General features: G+C 42.9%; 2 protein-coding genes across 5 annotated transcripts in view; one reads left to right on the forward strand and one right to left on the reverse strand.

Moving 5' to 3' along the window:
• The first annotated feature begins 46 nt into the window (after nucleotides 1-46).
• Nucleotides 47-14,433, forward strand: ybey (ybeY metalloendoribonuclease). The gene is made up of 4 exons (XM_078228851.1): nucleotides 47-310; nucleotides 5,942-6,073; nucleotides 9,692-9,760; nucleotides 10,914-14,433. Exons 1-4 carry the CDS (start codon nucleotides 101-103, stop codon nucleotides 10,998-11,000), a joined length of 498 nt encoding a protein of 165 aa, XP_078084977.1. The 5' UTR covers nucleotides 47-100; the 3' UTR covers nucleotides 11,001-14,433.
• The window catches only part of c14h21orf58 (chromosome 14 C21orf58 homolog), a 137,480-nt gene continuing 125,340 nt past the window's right edge, over nucleotides 14,021-26,160 (reverse strand). For all 4 annotated transcript variants that reach the window (XM_078228849.1, XM_078228850.1, XM_078228848.1 and 1 more), the window contains exons 7-9: nucleotides 25,159-25,400; nucleotides 16,589-16,658; nucleotides 14,021-14,396 (exon numbers count right to left, since the gene is read on the reverse strand). In XM_078228849.1, the coding sequence (XP_078084975.1) occupies nucleotides 16,613-16,658; nucleotides 25,159-25,400 (288 nt within the window). In that variant the 3' untranslated portion in view covers nucleotides 14,021-14,396; nucleotides 16,589-16,612. The remainder of the gene's footprint in view (nucleotides 14,397-16,588; nucleotides 16,659-25,158; nucleotides 25,401-26,160) is intronic.

Genomic DNA, 26,160 nt, shown 5'->3' on the forward strand with positions numbered 1-26,160 from the left:
TCAGCCCGGAACGGAAATTCGGTGCACCCATTCTCACTGCCTTTCCGGCAGGTTGCCATTGACAACAGGCAGTCGGTTCTCCCCGATCGGGGGAGCCGCCATGTCGCTGGTGATCAGGAACCTGCAGAGAGCGGTGCCCCTCCGCAGGGCCCGGCTCCGGCGGGACTCACAGGCCCTGCGCCACATCCTGGGCCTCGCACGGTTCGACCTGGCGCTCATCTGCGTGGACGACCGGCGGATGCGGGCCTTGAACGGACTCTACCGGGGACAGGAGGCGGCCACCGATGTGCTGTCTTTCCCTTTCCATCAAGTAAGAGGACCAGGAGTGGGCCTCCCGACACTGGAGACTCGGATAAAGGCAAAATACTGCAGTACGGAGAAAAGGTGGGATGATGGGGTTAAGAAACACAGTAAGAGTTTTAACAACACCAGGTTAAAGTCCAACAGGTTTATTTGGTAGCAAATGCCATTAGCTTTCGGAGCGCTGCTCCTTCGTCAGATGGCGTGGAAATCTGCTCTCAAACAGGGCACAGAGACACAAAATCAAGTTACAGAATACTGATTAGAATGCGAATCTCTACAGCTAATCAGGTCTTAAAGATACAGACAGTGTGAGTGGAGGGAGCATTAGGCACAGGTTAAAGAGATGTGTATTGTCTCCAGACAGGACAGCCAGTGAGATTCTGCAAGTCCAGGAGGCAAGCTGTGGGGGTTACCGATAGTGTGACATGAACCCAAGATCCCGGTTTAGGCCGCCTTCATGTGTGCGGAACTTGGCTACCAGTTTCTGCTCAGCGACTGCACTGTCGTGTGTCGTGAAGGCCGCTTTGAGAACGCTTACCCGAAGGTCAGAGGCTGAATGCCCGTGACCGCTGAAGTGCTCCCCCACAGGAAGAGAACAATCTTGCCTGGTGATTGTCGAGCGGTGTTCATTCATCCATTGTCGTAGCGTCTGCATGGTTTCCCCAATGTACCATGCCTCAGGACATCCTTTCTTGCAGCGTATGTCCTGATGTCCCGAGGCATGGTACATTGGGGAAACCATGCAGACGCTACGACAACGGATGAATGAACACCGCTCGACAATCACCAGGCAAGACTGTTCTCTTCCTGTGGGGGAGCACTTCAGCGGTCACGGGCATTCAGCCTCTGATCTTCGGGTAAGCGTTCTCCAAGGCGGCCTTCACAACACATGACAGCGCAGAGTCGCTGAGCAGAAACTGATAGCCAAGTTCCGCACACATGAGGACGGCCTAAACCGGGATCTTGGGTTCATGTCACACTATCGGTAACCCCCACAGCTTGCCTCCTGGACTTGCAGAATCTCACTGGCTGTCCTGTCTGGAGACAACACACATTTCTTTAACCTGTGCCTAATGCTCCCTCCACTCACATTGTCTATCTTTAAGACCTGATTAGCTGTAAAGATTCGCATTCTAATCAGTATTCTGTAACTTGATTTTGTGTCTCTGTATGCCCTGTTTGAGAGCAGATATCCACTCCATCTGACGAAGGAGCAGCGTTCCGAAAGCTAATGGCATTTACTACCAAATAAACCTGTTGGACTTTAACCTGGTGTTTGCTAAAACTCTTACTGTGTTTACCCCAGTCGAACGCCAGCATCTCCACATTAAGAAACATATCAGCCATAAGAATTAGGCCATTCGGCCCATCGAGTCTGCTCTGCCATTGGATCATGGCTGATAAGTTTTGCAACCCCATTCTCCCACCTTTTCCCATAACCTTTGATCCCCTTACCAATCAAGAACCTCTCCATCTCTGTCTTAAATACACTCAATAACCTGGCCTCCACAGCCTTCTGTGGCAATGAATCCCATAGATTCATCACCCCTTGGTTCTAAAGGGTCACCCCTTTACTCTGAGGCAGTGCCCTTGGATCCTAGTCTCTCCTACTAATGGAAACATCTTCGCCACATCCACTCTATCCAGGCCTTTCGGTATTATGTAAGTTTCAATGAGGTTATTTGATAAAATTAGGGCTCATAGAATTAATATATAGGATAATATATTAGTACGGATTGAGGATTTGTTAAGGACAAAAAGCAGACAGTAGTAACAGACAGGTTGGCAGGCTGTAACTAGCCATGATTGATAGATCGAATGGCCTTCTCCTATGTCTTATGGTCTATGCTGGAATCTGAAACAAAAACATAAAATGCTGGAAAGTCTCAGCAGGTCTGACATCATTTGTGGAGAGAGAAGAGAGCCAACGTTTCGAGTCGGTATAATCCTTCGTCAGAGTGGAATGGCCAGCCAGCGCATGAAATGCTATCCAGTTCTAAAGAACGGTCGCGGATCTGAAATGTTAACTCTGTTTCTCCCTCCACAGATGCTGCCAGTTCTGCTGAATATTTCCAGCATTTCCTGTTTTTATTTCCCACAAATGAAATTCCCAGGACCAACTGTGATCTCCCAATTGTATGATAGCTAACACAGAGGACAATTTTGATTTTTTTTCAACAGAAATTTATTGAAGTATTCATATTTTAAAGTTTCAATTGTTATCCAGAGTGCAGAAGTAAGCCATTCGGCCCATTGAGTCTACACCAACCCTCAGAGGCCCCCCCCCCAGCCCCGTCTCCATCAGCCATGGCTCGCCCATCTAACCTGCAAACTAGGACAACTTAGCATGGCCAATCCATCTAATTTGCACATCTTTGGACTGTGGGAAGGAACCGGAGTACGGAGGAAACCCACGGGGAAAATGTACAGACTCACACAGACCTTAACCCAAGACCAGAATCGAACCTGGGTCACTGGCGCTGTGATGCTGCAGTGCTAGTCACTGTGCTGCTGTCACTGTTGATATAATGCACAAAGACCCTGTCAGCTTTTTGAGTTCTCTCCGTCCTGTTAGTCTGCCTAAAACTATTGTTTTCTCATATGTAAGACAACAGATTTCCAGCCTGCAGACTGTGGGAGAGCAGATGTCCGATCCAAGAAGCACAAGGGGATCACACTGAAGTCTCGATACACTGGACTCTGGGAATTATCCAGGAAGTTTGAAATTCCGAAGGGCAATTCCCCTGCTCCTAGGGTGTTCCACAAAAGTCTCTGACTCAGTTAGAATTCGAGATTTTGGAGAGTTCCGATCTGCTATGGCAGATGAGGACCTAGAAATTATCATTATCACTAAAGAAGCAGTGTTAGATAAGGTAGACGAGTCCCCTAGCCCTGATGGAATGTATCCCAAGGTACTAAAAGAAATGGCTGGGGGAAAGAGCAAATGTACTCGTGGTAATTTACCAAAATTTGGTAGACTCTGGGGCGGTTCCGGCAGATTGGAAAACAGCAAATGTAATGCCTCTGTTTAAAAATAGGAGGTGGGCAAAAGGCAGGTAACTATAGGCCGGTTAGCTTAACATCTGTATGGGGAAAATGCTTGAATCTATCATCAAGGAAGAAATAGTGAGACATCTGGATAGAAATTGTCCCATTGGGAAGATACAGCATGAGTTCATGAAGGGCAGGTCATGTTTAACTAAATTGGTGGAATTCTTTAAGGACATTACGAGCGCAGTGGACAACGGGGAACCAGTGGATGTGGTGTATCTGGATTTCTAGAAGGCATTCAACAAGGTGCCGCACAAAAGGCTGCTGCATAAGATCAAGGTGCATGGCATACGGGTAATGTATTAGCATGGATAGAGGATTGGTTAACTAACAGAAAGAAAGAGTGGGGATAAATGGATGTTTTTCTGGTTGATGATCAGTAACTAGTGGTGTGCCTCAGGGACCGCAATAGTTTACAATTTACATAGATGATTTGGAGTTGGGGACCAAGTGTAGTGTGAGAAAGTTCGCAGATGACACTAAGATGAGTGGTAGAGCAAAGCGTGCAGAGGACACTGAAAGTCTGCAGAGGGATATAGATAGTTTAAGGGCAAGGGTCTGACAGATGGAGTACAATATTGGTAAATGTGAGGGCATCCATTTTGGTAGGAATAACAGCAAAATGGACTATCATTTAAATGATAAAAAATTGCAGCATGCTGCTGTGCAGAGGGACCTGGTGTCCTTCTGCTAAAATCTCAAAACGTTGGTTTGCAGGTGCAGCAGGTAATTAAGAAGGTAATTGTCCTTCATTGCTAGAGGGATGGAGTTTAAAAACAGGCAGGTTATGTTGAAGTTGTATAAGGTGCTGGTGAGGCCACACCTGGAGTACTGTGTACAGTTTTGGTCTCCTTACTTGAGAAAGGATATACTGGCACTGGAGAGAGTGCAGAGGAGATTCACTAGGTTGTTTGCGGAGTGTAGAGGGTTGGCTTATGAGGAGAGACTGAGTAGACTGGGACTATACTCATTGGAATTCAGAAAAATGAGGGGAGAGCTTATAGAAACATATAAAATTATAAAGGGAATAGATAAGATAGAAGCAGGGAGGTTGTTTCCACTGGTGTGTGAAACTAGAACTCGGGGGAATAGCTTCAAAATAAGGGGGAGCAGATTTAGGACTGAGTTGAGGAAGAACTTCTTCACACAAAGGGTTGTGAATCTTTGGAATTCCCTGCCCAGTGAAGCAGCTGAGGCTGCCTCATTGAATGTTTTTAAGGGAAAGATAGATAGATTTTTGAACAGTAAAGGAATTAAGGGTTATGGTGAGCGGGTGGGTAAGTGGACCTGACTTCACAAAAAGATCAGCCATGATCTTATTGAATGGCGCAGCAGGTTCAAGGGGCCAGATGGCCTACTCCTGCTCCTAGTTCTTATGTGCAGCTCATTGGACTAATTTTAATTGAATCAGAATGGTTACAGCACAGAAGGAGGCCATTTGACCCTTCACTTCTGTGTCATTTCTGTGCAAGAGCAGTTAACGTTGGTGCCACTTCCCTACCTTTTCCCTAGAGCCCTGCAAATTTTTTCTCTTCAGATAATGATCCAATTTTCTTTTGAGAGCCACAATTGAATCTGCCACCACAACACTCTGAGGCAGTGCATTCCAGATTCTAACCACTCTCTGCGTAAATAGTTTCCCTCATGTCGCCAATGCTTTTTTTTGCTCATCACCTTAAACCTCCCTATCTTCTCTGTACAACCTTTCATAATTTTGAACACCTCCATCAAATCTCCTCTCAACCATCTTCTCCAAAGATAACACCCTCAGCTTCTTCAGTCCATCCAAGTAACTGAAGTTCTCCATTCCTCGAACCATTCTCGTAAATCTTCTCTGCATCCTGTCTAATGTTCTCTCATTCCATCTAAAGTGTGGTGCCCAGAATCGGATACAATATTCCAGTTGAGACTGAACCAGTATTTTATATAGTTTTATCATAACTTTCTTTTTAATCTGGGTCCTCTGCTAATTAAATGCAGTGTATTCTGGAAATGGTATATCCTGCAGCCATGGTGCACAAATGGCGGAGGGAGTGGATGTTTAAGTCAGTGAATGGAATGCAAATCAAGTAGCTTGCTTTGTCCTAGATGGTGTCGTGCTTTTGAATGTTTTTGGCGTGTCACCTATCCAGACAAGTGGAGAGTATTCCATTACATTCCTGACTTGTACCTCATGAATGGTGGGACGTGCTTTGGAGAGTCAGGAGATAAGTAACTTGCTGTAGAATACCTGGCCACTGCCATGCTATTTAAGTGGTCCAATGATGACCCCCCCAGGATATGAATGATGTGGGATTCAGTGATAATAATGCTGTTAACTGTAAAGAGGAGATGGTTACGTTCTTTTTTATTGGATATGGTCATTGCCTGATTATCTGCTACTTATAAACTGATGCCTTGTCTTGATCTTGCTATATGTGGACATGGACTGTTTCATTATATGAGGAATTATCAACAGAGTTGAACGCTGTAGTCATCCACAAACAGCCCACTTCAAACCTAATAATGAAAGAACAGTCATTGATAAAGCACCTGAGGGTAATGAATTGCGTAAACAGTTGGATAATCCATTCTATCTTTCTTTCAGGATCTGAAAGCAGGGGATATTCCCAAACCCCTATACCAGGATGAGTATAACCTTGGAGACATCTTCCTAGGAGTGGAATATATCTACAGACAAAGCCAAGTGCACAGGCAAGACTTCTACAGTGTACTAACAGTATGTATTAATGAGGGATTTCCATTATATCCCTGTATAGGAATTCTACAGGGAAATTTACCTGTCCTCCGAAAGGAACCATAAAATAATTACATTTAATAACGTATGGGAGAGCAATTGTGCTGATCTGAAGTTAGTGATCTTAGAAAAATTAGTGCTTCTGTAAAACAAGATGGGAATGAAATAGTTTTTTCACAAAAGCACAAAATGGACAATAATAAATTGGAAGCCCGTTAAAACCATAACCATGGGGTAAAAAACAAATGAGGTGTAAAATGGACACTTGATTCACTATCACTCGTTAGGCACTCTCTCTGAAGACTAATTTCTCCCCAACTATTGTTAGGAAAACAAAAGTAGCTTTAAGGGATTTATATTGGAATTGACATTAGGAATAAGGTATAGTTTTAAATGGGTTTAATCCAATGTTTTTGTGCCTGTAGTTAGATTCATGCTGAACAAGGATGTTTGTATGTGTGGGGGTTGGTTAAGTTCCAACTATGATTCGATTGTGCTTAGAGAGGGTTGAAGCATGAAGAATAAATAGAACTAGCAGGGGTTGCTTAGCAACTGGAGGTCCTTGTAGGGAAGAATTGAAAAGCTTTTAAGTTTCCCTTTTAGCTGAATATATTGCAGTTGGAGATGGGGGGGCAGGGGGCATCTCTCAAATCTGCTAGAAGAATATGACTGAACAAGATGAGAGCTGCAAAGAGGCAGGCTTCCTGGCATACCAGTTACTGTCCAGATAACCAGGGAATTGGGACAGAAAGGATTTCTTAAGATGACTGAAGTTAAGAGAACAGAGACCAGGTTATTGTTCAGAAGTATTCAAGAGAAGAGAAAACAAATGGCACAGTGAACTTCTGCCTCACAGCGCCAGGGACACGGGTTCGATTCTGGCCTTGAGTGACTGTCTGTGTGGAGTTTGCACATTCTCCCATGTCTGCCTGGGTGTCCTCTGGGTGCTCCGGTTTCCTCCCACAGTCCAAAGATATGCAGAATAGGTGGATTAGCCAAGCTAAATTTGCCCCTCAAGTGTCCCAAGATGTGTAGGTTAGATGGATTAGCCATGGTAAATGTCTGGGGATAGAGTGGGGGGGTGGAAGGGCCTGGGCAAGGTACTCTGTCAGAGGGTGTCTGTGTAGACTCAGTGGGCCAAATAGCACTGTAGGGATTCTGTTCTATGATCAAAGAGTTCCAAAGATGTGTGGGTTAGGTTGATTGGCCATGCTAAATTGCCTCTTACTGTCAGGGGGATTAGCAGGGTAAATACGTGGGGTTACGGGAATAGGGCCTGGGTGGGATTGTTGTTGGTGCAGGCTCGATGGGCCAAATGGCCTCCTTCTGCACTGTAGGGATTCTATGATTCTATAATTAAAGAGACAATTGCAGTAGCCAGATTTGGAATAGGACAACAGACTTAAGAGGTATTTCAAACATTTGTTGCCATTTTAATAAGAGTCTGGGAATCCAGGGCTAAAGCAATTGTGAACAGTTTGTACAGCTGTCAAGAGAAAGAAACCCTAAAGGAGGTGGTGTAAAATCCTGGACTGGATTTCCTGTTGAAATGGAGTGGACACTTTGTCTAACGGTGTCATTTGGAAAACTGGTCTGGATTTTTGAATGCAAACTGCTAAGGGAAAGCCTTATAGTGAGAGAAGATTTTAAAGCATGTTTTTGGGAGTGGAGTTTGGAAACTCTCGTATGACAATCATTTGGGGGGATTCTGAGGAGAAATCCACAGGCACTAACTTGGGCTCAGAGTGGAGTGTGTATTTGACCACCGTCATCTTGTGTGCTTAAAAGGGACTTTGTGTGTTAATGAGACCATTGTAGCTGAAGATGTAATTTGTAATCCATGTTAATCCTAAAACCTTTGTGTAATTAAGCTAAAGGGGCGTAAAGGAGTATTATATTATAATGTAATTTTTTCATCTTTAATAATGTTTTTTCTATTAATGGTCCTGTGTCTTTGTTCTTCCACCTTTTATTAAATAAAAGGTAAAAGTTACGGTCTTTTGAGCCAGGGCTCCATTCTGGGATCTGTCCAGTTATAACTATGTTCATGCTTCTTTAGTGTAATCTGACCTAAGCAATCTGTAGCTTTTAAGTTTGAGTCCCACTGTAAAAGTAACCGTAATGGATTAACAAGGTACATCAGGATTAACAAGGTTTAACTATTGTGTTGACGCAAATTTATTTTATGTGTATATTTTGATACTTTTTGACCTAGTCACAGCATTATGCGCTCAGCAAAGACAAATGTAAAATAAAGCTCTTTGCTCTATTCCTATAATGAGGCTCAGACTCGAAGTCAAAAGTGTGTTTCCTGCCCCCAAGTACAGTGCAGCCCCATTTTAACGCGATGGTTGGGGTCCATAAAATGCTATTGCGAATGTTATCGGGGTCGCGTTAAATCACTAAACCAGAAATAGCAAAAAAAGGGTCTGTCACGCAATCACGACATATCCGATTTCGCGCTAAATCGGGGCGCGTAAAATTGGGGTTCCACTGCATTATTCTATTCCTATACAAGACATCTGATGACCTTTCTGCCAATGTAGCCAGCTTGATCAGATTGGGCCCATAAGTTGCAGTACTGAAACAGACTGTTTGACCATGTTAGTATTGACATTCCATCGAGTAAACAGTTCCAATTACATTTATCTATCCTGTTGCTATAGCTATTTAATTATTTTCCTTGATCCACCTATCCAATTTTATCTTGTAAGGTGACACAGTTTCTGCATAATAATTAAGCTTGGAAGTAAATTCCACAGCCTTGGTGAAGAAACTCTATGAAGAAATTTCTCCCACCCTCTAGTTTAAATCTATCTACAATGTTGCATCCTGTCAAATTTTGAACACTTCTACTTTATTACCAATAATCTGCACTGTTTTAATGAAAAAAGACCCAATCTTTCAAGTCTTCCTTCGCAATGGAGACAAATTCAATCATGGTTTTCAAAAGGGAATTGGATAATTATCTGAAGAGAAATTTTGCAAGGCTACAGGAGCAGTGTGTGTGTGACACACTGAGTTACTCTTGCAGACAGCTGGCACAGACAGGATGGGCCAACTGACCTCCTTCTGTGCTGTAACCATTCAATGATTCTACGTATATCTGTTTCCTCATACCAGGCATCCTAGTGAATCTATGTTAAACCATGCGGGTTTCTCTGATCCCGCTGACGGTGCACCTCTGCCATGAGTTTCTCGGTGCCGTGGGGTGGCTTCAGTGGGAATTTCCATTGACAGCAGTAGAACCAGAGGATCTTGCCACATGCAAACAGCATGCTGCCACCCACTGCCAAGAAAAACGCTGAGGGGAGGGCAGAGAATCCCACCCTCTATTAATAGCCTTGCTATGGTGTAGATTCCAATACTCTACACAGTACCTAATCTTCATTTTATTAAAATCCATCATTACCTCCCTGAATTTTATAATCTGCTTCTCTTTTGATATCTTTCTCACAGTTTTTTCACAGTATTGAAATCTTAGGAAGAAAATCTCCTGGGTTATAGATTTGTATCTGGTTGTTTGACCAGTGTCCTTTGTGACAGGGTAATTTAATGGAGTGACTACTCTATTTTGATTGGCTGTTCCCTTTTATGCAGGTGACCACATTACATGGAATCTGCCATCTATTGGGCTACAGACATAGCACAGAAGCTGAATGGAAGCAGGTATGATCGCGCTTTTCTTTATGCGGTTAATTCAATTAATGCTTTAAAAAGGGAATTGGATAAGCACAAAGAGATAAAAACATTCAGGTCAGCAGGGAGAGGGTCAGCAGCTGGAAACTATTTTGAGTTGCTGTCACAGAGAGCTGACAGAGTCAATGGGCAAATGGCCTCCTTCTGTGATGGAACCATTCTGTGATTCTAATTCCCTGAACTATAATTCATCACATTTCTGATCATCATCTAGAATTTGCATGGACCAAAAACCTCTTGCGGGACGTTACCTCACTGCACAATCAGCTAACACCAATCTGCTTTCATCCAGCCTAAATCAACTTCACAGCTGAAAAAGGTTAAATTAAATGTTATTTGTATTCTTTAGTCCTTTTCCTAGAGTAATAAAGTACCATATATATAGGAGCAATCCTCTGTAAATTCCTATTAGCTACTGGATGGGGACTGATTCCATTCATTGTGGCAGTTAATGTATTCTACATTGATTACAATGAATAATTTGCTGTGAGCCTGAGGGACATTCATTATTGATATCAGATGTGCTTGTTTTAAATTGACGAACCAAATCTCAACATTTCTGCTTTAGGGTTGGTGATTTCAGAACAAGGAGCCACAATTTTTAGAGTTAAACCATTTAGAGGTGATATCAGAAAGTACTTTTTAACACATAGGGTAGTGAAAATCTCAAACCCTACAGAAAAGGCAGGGATGCTTCATCAATGAAAATATTCCAGACTGAGAACAGTAAGGGTATCAGGGAAGGTAAATGGAGTTGAGGTGCAGATCACCCACGACCTGATAAATGGTAGCATGGGCTCAAAGAGCTGAATGGCTTATTCTGTTCTTATGTCCAGTATTACAGAGAACAAAACAGGCTGCTCACTGCTTTTGAGTGCTGCTTACTTTGTCCATTATGCAATGAAAGTCAGCAGCTTCTGTGTTCTTGCTTATTAAATGTCTCAGTGGCCAGCTGGTGAAGTAAAAGACCAAGTTCTTGAAGGCACAACCTTCTGACTCGGAGGTGAATGTGACCAAATGAACCAAACTAACAAAGAAGTAAACTTCTAATGTAGAGAGCAAGGCTCTGTTATCAAGAGAGTGTGCTGTGTTCTGATTCTCTACAACTTTGTCTCTTCCTCAGATGTTCCAGAGAGAGTCCGACACCCTCAAATTGTTTAATAGTCTCACAGGAGCCAACCTGCAGCCGCTAACACAACGCAACTTCTGAATGCAGATGCGGCCGAAAGCCACTGAGAAACATTTATTTGACATGTACTTTTATTTTCTATGCAATGAATGGGTGCAGCACAGATTCTATCTGCAGAATAAACGCAATGGTAATTTGGGCTATATTTGTACAGTTTCAATAAAGTCAGAATTATTTTCAGAATCTTCTTTTTGCACGAATCTTGTGTTCAAAGTAAGGAAAACGAGTCAGTTTCTATCCTAAGTATGACCTGGATTGAATGCAGAGTAAGATTTCTCTCCTCTATCTCAGAAAAAAAGAATTTAATGAAGTGTAGGCACATTTTCTCCATTCCGCATACCAGCCATCCTCTCCTCAGTAAGATGACATTGCCTATTCAGTGTCTGAGCCCATTAGTGCTTTCCTTAAATGGTTTTGGCTGGGTCCTAGTCTAAATGAACAGTACATCATAATTGGTGTTTGGGCAATTTCAAACAAGCAGTATCTGAATTTTTAACACTATTTAAATTTAATTTGAATTTGAGGCAAACTCAGTTACCCAGTATAATAGATGTAACATGGATTTAGGCTAAACAGATGGAGGCTGGGTGATCCCATACCAATGCAATATAACTTGTCTATCCCAGAAAAGTACATAAATGTTTATAAATATGGGAATTGCTGGCGAAGCTGCATCCTGGTTGCCAGATTCTAATGCATTGTATCAATCCCAGAGGATTGATACCACTGAGGTTGGGCTTCATAGTCATATACCAGCCAACCCAGTATGGAAGCATGCTTCCTTCCCCAAAAAGCATTAAGTGAACCAGTTGGGTTTTTGCAATAATCCGACAGCTTTGCGATCGATTTTAATGATGTCTGTTACAGATTACTTAGTCTGTGTTGCTGTAGCAACACACACTTTTACACACATGTTGTTTTCTGGAACTATGGATAGTGATGGTAGAGGCTCCAACTTTCTCTCCAACACATGGCTGACCAGGAACCTCCCCCACCCATACCATTTCAAGTTGATAATCAAGTTCGGCAGCATTACGAGCACACTTTCTTTGGCCATCAAGTCCTGAGGTGCGAGTCAAACCCAGAGCTTTTGGTTCAGAGGCAGGGGTCCTATCCACTGTGCTGAAAGATCTCTACTCACACTAATACCATCTTTTTATTTCCAGATTTTCAAAAACCGAATTTAAGTTCTCAAACTGCCACGATGGCATTTGAACTCTCATTTTCGGGATTATTTCTCCAGGGATAGATGCATTAGGCCAACTATGTTCTGAAACTATCGCTTTTATTGCTTTGAAGGGAAGCAACTGAGTCAAGAGCACCCTGGAGGTACAGTCTTGAAATAAATCAAAAACATACCGCATCTTTCAAAGAGGAAGATTTAATTCCCAATTTGTTTAGCAATAACTCCAATAAGGGCTATAAAATCATTCTAATTTGAAAAAAATATGTTGTTATACTACTTTACCTACTCACACAATTAAACTCCAGAGAATAAACATATGATGTGTTCAGCAATGTATACTAGCATAGTGTTGTTCCTTGAATACCTTGCTCTGTAAATTGTTTAAATTCCAAAATACATGTAGGCTTTGAAATCAATGTAGTTTCAAAGGCTTGGCTCATCCTAATTCATACAAAGAACAACATCACATGGATTCTCATCAATAGAACCATAGAAAGCTACAACACAGGAGGCAATTGAACTCATCATGCCTGAGCTGATTCTTTGAAGGAGCAGCTGAGCTTTATTCCACATCCCTGCCTTTCTCCATAACTTTGTGAAGTTCTTCAACACCAGAAACCTGTTCAACTCTGTTTTAGAATTCTATGAATCTGTGAAATTGGCTTCCACCACTGTTTCAGATATTGCATTCCCAGATCCCACCAATCACCCAAATGGGGGAAAAAATCTTTATCTCCCCTTTAAATCCTGTACTCGTGATTTTGAATCTATGACCTCTACTTATTGACCTATTCGCTAAAGGGAATAGTTTTTCCTCTTTATCAAAAACTCTCATCATCTGGAAAATCTCAATTAGGTACTGTAATAACTTCAAGGATTGGCTCCACCAGTTAACTTATAAAACACAATTTATTACAACTATAAACAACTATTTACAGAGTGCTTTACACACTTTTATACTCAGCTCAAGGGTCCAACTGCTGGGATAGGTCGCCACACGTTCCAGTGAATCCCCAACTGATCCCCCTGATTAAACTAGGGGATCACATAACTCCTCCCTCAGAGAATGTTCCTTACAGGGTTGAGCCCTTAACTACTCCAGATGCCCTCTAAATCTTCTCTATTCCAAGGACAAAATTCTTAACTTTTTCAACCTCACCTCATAACTGAAGTCTCTCAGTACTGTAACATCCTGGTAAATCTCTGACTTGAAACATGAGCCCTGTTCTCTCTCCACGGATGCTGCAAAATCTGCTGAGATTTTCCAGCATTTTCTGTGTTTTCAGATTCCAGCAGCCACAGTAGTTTGCTTTTATCCTGGTAAACCTGTTGTGTTCTCTTTCTAAGCCTTTAAACCTTTCCCAAAGTGCAGTGCCCAAATATTATGCACAACCCTCTAGCTAAGGTCTAACCAGTAATTTATAAAATTCTAGTATGATCTCTACTTATCCTATTTATAAGCCCTTATCAACTTGCCCAAATACCTTTAAGGATTTGTGTATATAGACAGCAAGGGCTCTCTGCCATCTATGCTTTTCAAAATTGTGCCATTTTTGGTATACTCCACATTAGTTCTCCTAACTTTATCTTTGTCCACATTGAACTCCATCCACCATGTCTCTGTCCATTTCACCATCCTCCCTATGTCAACCTGAAGCCTGAAAATTACTTAATAGGCATTCACTGGCTTGGTTACAATACAATAAATGACCTCCTGTGTTGCTGAGTTAATCTTGAAGTGCATGCTTCAATGTTTTGTAAAGGGGTTTCTCCGATCAGACTAAACCATCAGTCAAAGTTGGACAGTGACACCTAAATGGATGTGTAGATGAATAAGCGAGATGGTAGATAAGGTGACAGGTTGGAAAGGATGTAACTTGTTTATTCAGCATTGGGTAACAATTTGTAGTTTATTTTGTACAGTAAGGATTATTCACTAACAACTAACGGTTACTCACTGTTTAACTGTACACTTCCTGTGAGTATGAATTGTTCACTTTATATTTATACAGCAGCATATGAGTAAGTTCAAATATCTTCAAAGAGCACAGTTAGTGAAATGTTGCTTTCTCAGTTTTGTAGGATTGCATTGTCGATTGTCCATTGAAAACAATGTAAAGTTCCATTAAGGTCATTCAAAAGGTCCACACTCAGTCCTTCAAATGGATTGTCTGAACCCATTCTTCCAAGGTATGTTTCTTCAAGTGTCCTTCAACCACTGTGTTCTCAAGCTGAAAATAAATACTGAAATGTTTGATTCATATTATATTTATATCTTACAGTCTATTCCTTTTATTTTGTCAACCTTAACATAGTGGTTTACTGGAGAATTCTTCAGCAGCTAGAGGACAACAATGCTTTAATAATTATTAGTGATATTTCTTGAGGATAAATGTTGACCATCACTGGCATATAATTGGCAGGAGATATTGGAATCCCAGAGAAATTGCTTTAAATGTTTGTTTGCCATGATATATCATGTTTTTCTGGCTGGAGGACTGTGTCCAGTGGGGTCCCAAAGGAATCACTGTTGGGGCCCTTGCTGTTTATGGTTTCTATAAATGATTTAGACTTGAATGTAGGATGGTTGGCCAATGAATTCATGGATGATATGAAAATTAATGGGGTGGTAGTTGGTGAGGAGGTGTAATCCTTTGATTACAGAAGGATGTAGACGGGCTGGTCAGATAGGCTGATCAATGGCAAATGGAATTCAATTTGGATAAGTGTGATGTGGTGCACTTGGGCAGGACAAACAAGGCAAGGGAACACGCGATGAACGTCAGAACCTGGGCAGCACCGAGGATCAGAGGGACCTTGGTGTGCATGTACACCAGTCCCTTAAGATAGCAAGACAGATGGATATAGAATCATAGAGGTTTACAGCATGGAAATAGGCCCTTCGGCCCAACTTATCCATGCTGCCTTTTTTTTAGACCCCTAAGCTAATCCCAATTGCCCACATTTGGCCCATATCCCTCTATATCCATCTTACCCATGTAACTGTCTAAACACTTTTAAAAAGACAAAATTGTACCCGCCTCTACTACTACCTCTGGCAGCTTGTTCCAGACACTCACCACCCTCTGCGTGAAAAAATTGTCCCTCTGGACCCTTTTGTATCTCTCCCCTCTCACCTTAAACCTATGGCCTCTAGTTTTAGACTCCCCTACCTTTGCGAAAAAATATTGGCTATCTAGCTGATCTATGCCCCTCATTATTTTATAGACCTCTGTAAGATCACCCCTCAGCCTTCTACGCTCCAGAGAAAAAAGTCCCAGTCTATCCAGCCTCTCCTTATAATCAAACCATCAAGTCCCGGTAGCATCCTAGTAAATCTCTTCTGCACTCTTTCTAGTTTAATAATATCCTTTCTATAATAGGGTGACCAAAACTGTACACAGTATTCCAAGTGTGGCCTTACCAATGTCTTGTACAACTTCAACAAGACGTCCCAACTCCTGTTGTGGTTATATAGTGGTTAAGGAGGCATATGGTATACTTGCCTTTATTAGCTGAGGCATAGCGTTTAAGAGCAGGGAGGTTATGCTGGAACTATATAGCCACAGCTTCAGTATTCTGAGTACAGTATAGTAGAATATTGTGAGCAGTTCTGGAATCCAAATTATAGGAGAGATGTGATAGCCCTGGAAAGGATGCAGAGATTTACTAGATGGGATGCAATGCAGATTCACCAGAATAATATGGGGACTAAAAGGGTTACATAAACCTAGCTTACATTCTCTTAAGTATAGAAAGTTAAGCGGTGATCTCACGCAGACTTTTAAAATGATAATGGGTAGGGAGAAATAAACTATTTCCTCCAATGGGGGAATCTAGAATAAGGGGACATAGCCTTAAAATTATAGCAAGGCCATCCAGAAATGAATTCATTAAGTAATCCACACAAAGGGTAGTAAAATCCAGAACACTTCTTCCAAAAGATCCCAAGGGGCCTCACAGCACCAGGGACGTGGGTTCGGTTTCCAGCTTGGGTCACTGCCTGTGTGGAGTTTGCACGTTCTCCCCGTGTCTGCGTGGGTTTCCTCCAGGTGCTCTGGTTTTCTCCCACATTCTGAAAGATGTGCTGGTTCGGTGCATTGGTCCGAACAGGCGCCGGACTGCGGCGACTGGGAAAATTTCACAGTAACTTCATTGCAGTGTTAATATGAGCCTTACTTGTGACTAATAAATAAACTTTAACTTTAACAAAAGGCTTTGGATACTGTAATCTTCTCAAGTTCAGCACTGAATTCTATGGCCACTAGTTGCTAGGTGCTCCCTTACTGCTAGATTGTTGACTAATTCTTGCTCATTACTCATCACAGAGCACTGTGGCTAAATACCAGGGTCGTCCTAATGCTTGACAGAAATGATACAGTAAAATGCTGGAATGGACATGCAGCCACTGTTGTAACTTTACCTTCAAGTATATAGTATTCTCCACCTACAGTCCTGGAGGCATTCGGGAGTAGGTTCCATTGACTGCGTCCCTTCAAAAAAGAAGAAAGAACGTGTGTTTTGTAGCATCTCATCACAACTCTCAGGATGTCCAAAGCACTTGGTATTCACTGAATTACTTCTAATGCACAGTCCCAGTTTTGTGGGTGAATTCAGGGGCCATTTTGTGCACAGCTAAATTCCATAAATGGTATCAAGGTGAATGATCTTTTGATGCTTTAAGGTTCATACTGGGATAAGTTCCCTTCTCTACTTTGAACATTGTTCTGGGATCTTTAATGTCTTCCAGAGAAAGAAGATAGATCCTTTGTTTGATTAAATGACAATGTAGCACACGCTCAGTACTCAATGTCAATCTTAATCGTGGGAAGGATTTCCACAGATTTTTCCATCGGAACTTCAACAGGAACTCTGGAGAAATGGTGTAGACAGCTGTTTCTCCAAGGGTTCAACTGATCACTCCTTGGAAAATCCCCATTCAATTGCAAGTATCTATGCTGAAACTGTGGAGTCAGACATGACGGCGCAGTGACACAGGCGGCACGGTGGTACAATGGTTAGCATTGCTGCCTCACAGCACCAGGGACCTGGGTTCAATTCTGGCTTCGGGTCACTGTCTGTGTGGAGTTTGCACATTCTTCCCATGTCTGCATGGGTTCCTCCGGGTGCTCTGGTTTCTTTCCACAATCCAAAGATGTGTGGGTTAGGTTGATTGGCCATGCTAAATCAACCCTAGTGTCAGAGGGATAAGCAGGGTAAATATGAGGGGTTACGGGAATAGGGCCTGGATGGGATTGTGGTCAGTATGGACTCGATGGGCTGAATGGCCTCCTTCTGCACTGTAGGGATTCTAAGATTCTATTTGATAGTGTACCATTTAAGCTAAACTAGAACGTAACTACTACTCACTGGTTTAATCGCCTCTTCTGAAGCTTTCTTCGTGCTAGGGATCTTGATCTTTGTTTCCAAACCATAAAAATAAGTCATGAAGGATATGCTGATTGAGTTAAATAAAGAGGGATAGAAGGAGCATAAACACTGGCACAGGCCAATTGGGCCGAATACTCTGTTTCTGTGCTGTGGACTTCATGCATTTAATGACTGACCATGGAATTGGATTGTTCATGTTGGGGATTAATGTATATTTTCACAACTGAGGTTTTTTTTTGGTCAAGTTGAATGAGCCAGTAATAAAATGGAATCTGAAGGTGAATTTGTGGTACGTATCATATTCTTTAGATATCACTTGTTTATCACGCTCCAATTCTTATCCAATTTCACAAAACCATTACTGTAATTACATTGTTCTATCCATTTAGGGTGGCACAGTGGTTAGCACTGCTGTCTCATGGCACCAGGGATCCAGCTTCAATTCCAGCCTCGGGTGACTGTCGGTATGGAGTTTACATGTTCTCCCCATGTCTGTGTGGATTTCCTCCGGGTGTTCCAGTTTCCTCCCACTGTGCAAAGATGTGCAAGGTAGGTGGATTAGCCATTATAAATTGCCCCTTAGTGTTCCAAGATGTGTAGGTTAGGGGGATTAGCCATGATAAATGCACGGTGTTAGAGGGATAGGGCAGAAGGGGTGCACCTGGGTAAGACACTCCTTCAGAGAGTCAGTGCTGACTTGCTGGACTGAATGGCCTCTTCTGCACTGTAGGGATTCTATGATTCTTTATCTACATAGTTTAGTTGCTGACAGAGATTAATCGTACTGCCCCACAACATGGTATTCAGCATTTCCAGGTGTTAGGTACACTTCTATACAAATGACCAAGTCTTGCTAGCAATGTAACATTGAATACCAGCAGTGAGCCAAAGGCTGCTGACTGACACTGTGCCAGACAGATGGAACATTGGATAGGGAGTCATTTAGAGACACTGGCAGCCTGCTGCATAAGGCCTATTACAAAGAAGAGCTGTATGGCTGGATCACTAGTTATGTGCCACCACAACAACATGGAGTAGCCACCAAATTTGATTGGAGTTTGGAACAGGATTAATTTGATTAGTCTTCAGTTTCTGTTGTTCTAGGCACCCACAATAGATGTCTCAGGTCACCTCATGTGCCCAGTTACCTAAATGGCTGGCATCAGGTCGGGGCTTATCATCTACTCTCTTCCCAGAATAAACAAAACAGTCACTCTGCAGCTCAAACCAAAGAGCACCAACTATCGCTGCCAAGGTTTTAGTCAGTTGCCAGCAATGATCGCTTGAATCCATCAGAAGATCATGATGATATACAGAGCATGAGTAATGAAAGGATGGGATTGGTGGTGAGGAGCCAGCTGATGCAAGACAGAGGCTCAGCATGCTGAGTGCCACTTATGATCTGTACTTGAAAACAGACAGTTTTGAGACAGAATCCCTTTCGAACTGTCAGTCCTGACACATCACAATGGAGTGACTCTTCAATTACAGTCAGCTTGCTGTGAAATTCAGCAGATAGATGTTCCCCTCCAAGCCACGTGCCATCCAGACGTAGAGCTATATCGCCATTCCGTCACTGTTGTGTCAAAAACCTGGAACTTCCTAATATTACTGTGGGTGTACCCACACAACAAGGGTGGCAGCAGTTCGAGAAGATGGCTCACCTCTTTCAAGGACAATTAGGGATGAGCAACAAATTCTGGCCTTTCCAGTGATGTTCACATCCCATGAAAGAATAAGAAAAAACTTCCAATAAGTTGAAGATCACCTGTCAAGCAGTGAGCGCACACTCAGAAGAACTGCTGTGAGCAGCAGCCTCTCACCTAGTCATTGCCATGACAGGTCAGTTTCACTGTTTGAAGGCTTTTCAGCCTGTCAGTTTCACTGAAGTAGCAGCCCTCATTATCCTAGGCATACTCATCACAGCTCAGGAAACTATCTCCTGGCTGATAAATCCAGAATGCTGGTTAAAACATGTTAACTGCCTCTGCATATTTTAATGACTAATCCCCAGTTGCCTGCAAACTCATCTCAGTGGGATCAAGTCAATTCATTACTAAAAGTCACTTTGCGGTTTTTTAACACCTCTCCCACCCATACCCAAACCCACCTCCACTGGTCCAGGCACGTGTAGACTTGCACTTTTGGGGGCCCTCTGCCTGCGTGCCAGGGTCGACACCATGATATCACCTTGATGCCCCCTGGTGACATGGCGCTCCACCCCTATTGATGTCAAGACTCGCCGACCAGTGATGTTTAGCCCCACCCCAAATAATGGCAAGCCCTGTCCCAAATGACATCATTACCCTCCTGACCACGCCCACCCTCAGCTCACATCGCAAACCACAAAAATACAAAAAAGTACACAAATCACTGCTTTTTAAAACTTACAAAAACAAGCCTGTAATTGATTAATTCAAATCCATACTGCAAACCACAGGAACCCAATAAAGTACAAGTACACAAATCACTACTCACTGATCAGTGTATCGTAACTGATTAAAACAAGCCTGTAATTGATGAATTTAAATCCATAATGCAAGCCGCAGAAATACAAAATAAAATACAAATGACAAATCACTGCTTTAGTGCTTTTTAACTTACAAATTAAGCCTGTAGTTGATCAATTGAAATCCAAGCCTACCTGTTGTCAGCGTGATGTTGGAATCTGTGTGTCTTGAGGCAAGCAAACCTGGAACTGGCCAATGAGCAATGACATGCAGGAGCAAATACCCCAATCAAGTGGAGTCCAGTGAGTCCAAGTCCAATATCAACGGCTTTGCAGGCAACTGTCTGGCAGGATTCTGTTCTTTGTCCAAAAGAGACTTTCTGAAGTCCAGTAGGAGTGACAGGAAATGGCGATTATTCACTGGTTATAACTGTCTGCATGTGACAGCCATGGTATCAGACCAGCAAATGGTGTTCCCATTTGAAAAACAGAATTTAAACAAGAGAATATGGAAGAGGGACATATTTTTAAGATGTTCTTGCTTCATAAGTTGTTTGCAATCCATGGCAATTTAGATAGTTTTTCTTCTGCACTTTTTCTTCACAAAATCATCAATAACATCATCATTAGTGAAATCTTGTAAGGATGTATTTTAATCGTTAGCATTGCTGAACTTGTCAAATGTTCCTGACTCAATCGCACTTCGTAGGTAATTTTTGACTCTTTTCAATACAGAGATAGAACGTTCACTAGAAGCATTTGTGACAGGTATTGTTAAAAATATTTTCAGAATAGTTTCCACATTTGGGACAGTTGCCTGCAAACCATCAGGTACAAGTTTCTACAAATCCACACAGAGTTCATCATTGATGAAATGAATGAATTGTTTCACTTCATCTTCAAAACGATTTGTGTCTATGTCCTCCCGATAGAATTCAGTTCATTTCTCACTGCAGCGGCTCTTAGCATTCTCATCCAAACTTCTGTCAAAAAGCACGAAAAATAATTCAACTGTTTATGCAGAGATTCACTTCTACTCTGCAATTGCACCACTATTGTGTCACAAATAACATTGATAGTCTCAACGATGATCTTCTCTTTCCCTTTTAAAGTGATTTCATTGTCTCCAGTTTCATCAAAAAATAACTTCCTGTGTCTTGTATGCTTATCATCAGAGGGACCCATATGCTTTGTTAATGCTAGTGCCTCTGCTTCCACTGAGACATAGTCATTTCGAACTTCCATGACAAAACCTCTGAGGCAAATAATTGTGAAGCATTCGGGGCAGCACGGTGATACAGTGGTTAGCACTGCTGCCTCACAGCACCAGGGAACCTGGGTTCAATTCTCAGCTTGGGTTACTGTCTGTGTGGAGCTTGCACATTCTCCCCGTGACTGCGTGGGTTTCCTCCAGGTGCTCCAGTTTCCTCCCACAATCCAAAGATGTGTGGGTTAGGTGGATTGGCCGTGCTAAATTGCCCCTTAGTGTTAGGGGGACTAGCTAGCGTAAATGCATGGGGTTATGGGGATAGGGCCTGGGTGGGATTGTGGTTGGGGCAAACTCAATGGGCTGAATGGCCTCCTGTACTGTAGAATTCTATGATTCAATAAAGTTGTATCAACATTTTGTAGTGATTTGCTGATGGAATTGATTCTTTGAAGTAAGTGGTTCCACAAAACAGTAAAAACTGCAATATTGTTCCTTTCAAACTTCTCTGCTAGGGAGTTTGCTTCAGCTTTCACATTTCTCTGAATTCTCTGATAAGAATTCCTTTAATCGACAAAGTTCAGTTTCAAAGCCAAAACAGCTTCTGCACGAGTGGTCTATCTGGTGTCACAAATTCATTTGACCATCAAATGTTTTCCATATGCCTGCTCCATGCGTGATTGCAACATATTCCACTGATATGCAGAAACCAAAAAACAGACATACAAGTTTTGAACAAGTCAAAAAAACATACGGCTGTCTCACATGATTCAGCTGCAGTGCTGCAGAATAAATTCAAAGAGGACTGGAACATGGGGTGAATAATACACAGGGGTTTGCATTGTTTGGTCTTGCTTGTAGACCTGAATATTTTCCTGCCATATTTGTGGCATTATAAAAGCTTTGCCCACAACAATTTTTGGCGTCCAAACATAAATTTGCAATGACTTCCTAAACAGTTGTCTCCAGACACTTAGAGGTTTGGGATTGTAGCAAAACAGAGAAATCATTCTACAACTTCACCATCACTGGTCACATATCTTAAAATTAATGTGAATTGGTCCACATGACTCACATCTGGTTTTGAATCAACCCTTATGGAATAGTATTTAGCATCTTTAACTTCATTAGTGAATTGGTTTCTGAGCCGCTCTGCCACTATAGTGATGAGTTCATCATAGGTTCTGTGCGTTAAAATGTTGGCCACTATATCAATAGCTTTTCAAATGCTCTTTGAGAAGCTTGTCTAATTCATGGAGGTGTTCAAGGCAGGCTAAAAAAAAGTACCTCTTCGAGTTGACAATGATGACTCGTCATGTCCTCTTAAAGGACATCCCAGGGAAGACAGCAGTTTGACTGTGGCCACAACATTTCTCAATATTTTCCTCCATTAAGAATACTCCTTTTCAAACTGAGCCAATAATGTAGAATCAATTCTTCCAGATGATTTACATCTTTGAATGAATGCACACCAATCAGACTCTGATTGGTATCCAAAGTCACCAGCCAGCATGGAACCTCCCCCCCCCGCCCCCCTCCCCCCCATTAGGTGGGGGTCCTGTAACAATGTGTTTCATTGCAAGCACGGTGGGCGGCACGGTGGCACAGTGGTTAGCACGGCTGCCTCACAGCGCCAGCGACCCGAGTTCAATTCCTGGCTTGGGTCACTGTCTGTGTGGAGATTGCACATTCTCCTCGTGTCTGCGTGGGATTCCTCCGGGTGCTCCGGTTTCCTCCCACAGTCTGAAAGACGTGCTGGTTAGGTGTATTAACCCGAACAGGTGCCAGAGTGTGCCAACTAAGGGAATTTCACAGTAGCTTCATTGCAGTGTGAATGTAAGCCTTGCTTGTGACTAATAAATAAACCTTTAACTTTATAGCTCTAACAGGAGCTTTGGAAGTTTCATGATCAGAAATATCTCTTCCAACATTTCTCCAGTTAGAGAATCTGTTAACAAATGCTTGTTTCCCTTTACTAGGGAAACATAACAGTAGACTGCCTTAGAAGTTTCTGAAAAAATCAACCAATTTCTAATTTCCATCATGCCATTTCTCTTCATCCTCAGAAATAGGGACTTTTTAAGACTTCAAATCAGCTTTCGGCCTCCAACATCAAACACTTCTCTTAAATTTTCCATATCACCCATGTTCTCTGGTCCATTTATTATGAAATATTCAATCATATGCAGTGGAAGTGATTTTGGCCATTAGGCAATGTCTTCAGAGTAGATTTCTTCCCTCACTTCAGCTGCAGAACAATGAGCTTGAGCAGTATCTTGTAGTTCCATTCCAATTTCAGAGTCCACTTCTTGTTCTTGAACTTCTTGTTCAACTTTTTCAGGTAATGTATCTCCAGAAATCGACATGTCATCAGATAGCTCACACATTTTTGGTGAATGAGGATGAATGTGCAGTTTGTGCATTGTTCAATACTTCAAACTTTCTAAAGTAAAATGCTAAACCCGTCTCTTTGACTAGCATCGTTCTCTTACCTTGCCTTCAATTTTCTGCACTTTGGACTGCCAGATTGACAGTGTCACTTCATATTGACTGATCTTTCTTGATTTTAACAGATTAATTTTCTGAAGGAGCAGGCTTTTTTGCCCTCTTCAGCCCTGGCTTCAAGTTGCTCGTGCTCACTCAACAACCTCGCTGTTCTACTGGCTCATTGGCTGCTAGGCTATCTCCTCACCTCGCCCTCAGCTCATTGCCCAGCCCTCCTCAGCCCTGCTGCTTCCCTCCACGGTCACCGATGCCTCCTCGGCCCTCACACCTCAGCTCAGCTCGACAACAATCTCGGGAAATGTGCTGGCTCACTCACCGGCTGCCTCACCTTGCCTTGCCTTCGCCCTCAGCTCATTGCCCAGCAGCCCTCCTCAGCCCTGCTGGCCTGATTGCGTAGCCCTGCTGTTCCCCTCGACAGCCACCGGCACCTCCCCAGCCCTTACACCTCACCTCTGCTCAGCAATGACAACCTCACTGGCTGCCTCGTCTGCTGCCTGGCTGGCCTCCTCGCCTTGCCCTCGCCCACCAGCCCTCTTAGTCTTGCTGCTGCCCTCGACGACTGCCGGCACCTCCTGCTCGGCCCTCATGCCTGAAGCAATCTCGCTGTTGGTTCAGGATGCTCTGGCCTCTTAGACCCCTGGTTCTGGTCAGAAATTGACTTGCCTTTTTTATACTTGGGTTGCCCGCCCACCCTCCTCAGCCCTGGTGTGGGAATCGAGAGTCACCTCGCTGCTCCCCCTCGATGACTGCGGGCCAGCGCCTGCCCTCCTTGTTTGGCTCTCGCAAGCTCACACTGCCCAAGATAAGCTCACGATCTTGCTGCTGTCTTAGGCTGTCTGCCTGACTATCTGGCCTCCTCAGCCCTGGTTAAGGAACCTGGGCTGCTGCTGTTTTAAAATATATTTTGAGAGATCCTCGTCACTGCTCTCTCCTCCAAAGTCACCAAACTCTCAATGGTCTTACACAATATTTTCCCGCTCTATGGGGCCTCTACCAATCAGAGCCCAATGTCACTCTGCATTGGTTCCAGATAGGCTCCGAGCTCAGACTCTGATTGGTACCCAAAGTCACCAGCCAGCATGGGACCCCCCCATTGGTGGGGGCCCTGTGCCAATGTGTTTCATTGCAAGTCCACCTCTCATCTAGAATATTGAAGGTTCATATTAGTGGCCCTGGATAATGGTGGAGATCCATCAATTGCCCACTTCAGTGCATCGGAAACACTCATTTCTTTCCATTCATGCCATTGCCCTGGGCTGCTCTGCTGGTCTCCCATTAAAGTATCTGTGCAATTATAGGAGAATCTCAGCGAGTTTCAGGGTCAACGTCTTGAACGTGCTATGAAGATGGATATTGCAATAGAAAACTCAGCGGTGTAGGAAAGGAACATTCAGAAAATGACTTAAAAACCTTCAATGTTATTCGACTGATCTTCACTTACGTTTGGAAGGCAGGGAGCGTCACTGTTGGGCCCATCAGGTGTTGAACTGAAGGCTGGAGGTTGCTGTGCTGTGCCATTGGGTTAGAAGATAGCAAAGGTGGCCACAATGGGTGTCCTATTGGTGGGAGAGGGGGTGGATGTGCTGTGGGTTGCCCCTGAGCAGAGTAGTGATGATGATGGTGCACTGAAGATGGACGAGTCTTCTCAGTTTTTACTACAAGTGGCACTGCTGTCTGAACATCCTGTAGTTGAGGAAGAATGTAATCCATCAGTCTGAGAACCTACTGCAAACTATTTCAGAGTGAAGGCAGTGCTGCACTGATTTGAAGTTAACTTTATTTTGCAATTGCAGCTGAATATAATTCTGGCCTGTAAAGGTTATTTTAATTCTGCATCACATGCTGAAATAAAGTGTCTAAACACTAAGATATAATTCTATTCACATCACTTTTACTCAAAATGTTTTTTTTTTACAGAAATTACATAACAGTTTCATAAATAGAATTTCAGTTGGCGCTGACAAACTCACAAGCCTCTACTCACCCATAATACTTTATTAATGACCTTTATTTATTCTATGTGACATTTCTGTACAAGTTGAGCCAATGTTAGTACTGGGGAATGGAATAGTTTCAATTTTAACTACATCAAACACACCCAGCTTGGATGCAGCACACAGATTACAAGCTCAACCCCTTCTCTGCTCTACTCCTACATCCTTGAGCTTCAGTCACAATAGTGCGCTCCTTTCTGCACCAGTGCAACATTTCCATTTCTCACGCCAACCAACATTAGCCCTTGTAAGCAGGACTTTGTTTTATTCTTTCATGGGACTCGCTGGCAAGCCCTGTAATTGTTCCCCATCCTTAATTGCTCTTGAACTGCTGTGGTCCATGTCATGTAGGTATACCGACAATGCTGGAAGGAAGGAAGTTTCAGGATCTTGACCCAGCAACAGTGAAGATACAGTGAGATAGTTCCAAGCCAGGATGGCGTGTGACT

Source organism: Mustelus asterias, chromosome 14, assembly GCF_964213995.1.
Source record: "Mustelus asterias chromosome 14, sMusAst1.hap1.1, whole genome shotgun sequence".
Lineage (NCBI taxonomy): Eukaryota > Metazoa > Chordata > Chondrichthyes > Carcharhiniformes > Triakidae > Mustelus > Mustelus asterias.

Excerpts from the sequence above, each read along its gene's own strand:
- ybey (XM_078228851.1), top strand. The coding sequence starts at position 101 with ATGTCGCTGGTGATCAGGAACCTGCAGAGAGCGGTGCCCCTCCGCAGG. Across the intron at positions 311-5,941 it reads TGTCTTTCCCTTTCCATCAA|GATCTGAAAGCAGGGGATAT; the intron begins GTAAGAGGACCA and ends TCTTTCTTTCAG. Across the intron at positions 9,761-10,913 it reads CAGAAGCTGAATGGAAGCAG|ATGTTCCAGAGAGAGTCCGA; the intron begins GTATGATCGCGC and ends TCTCTTCCTCAG.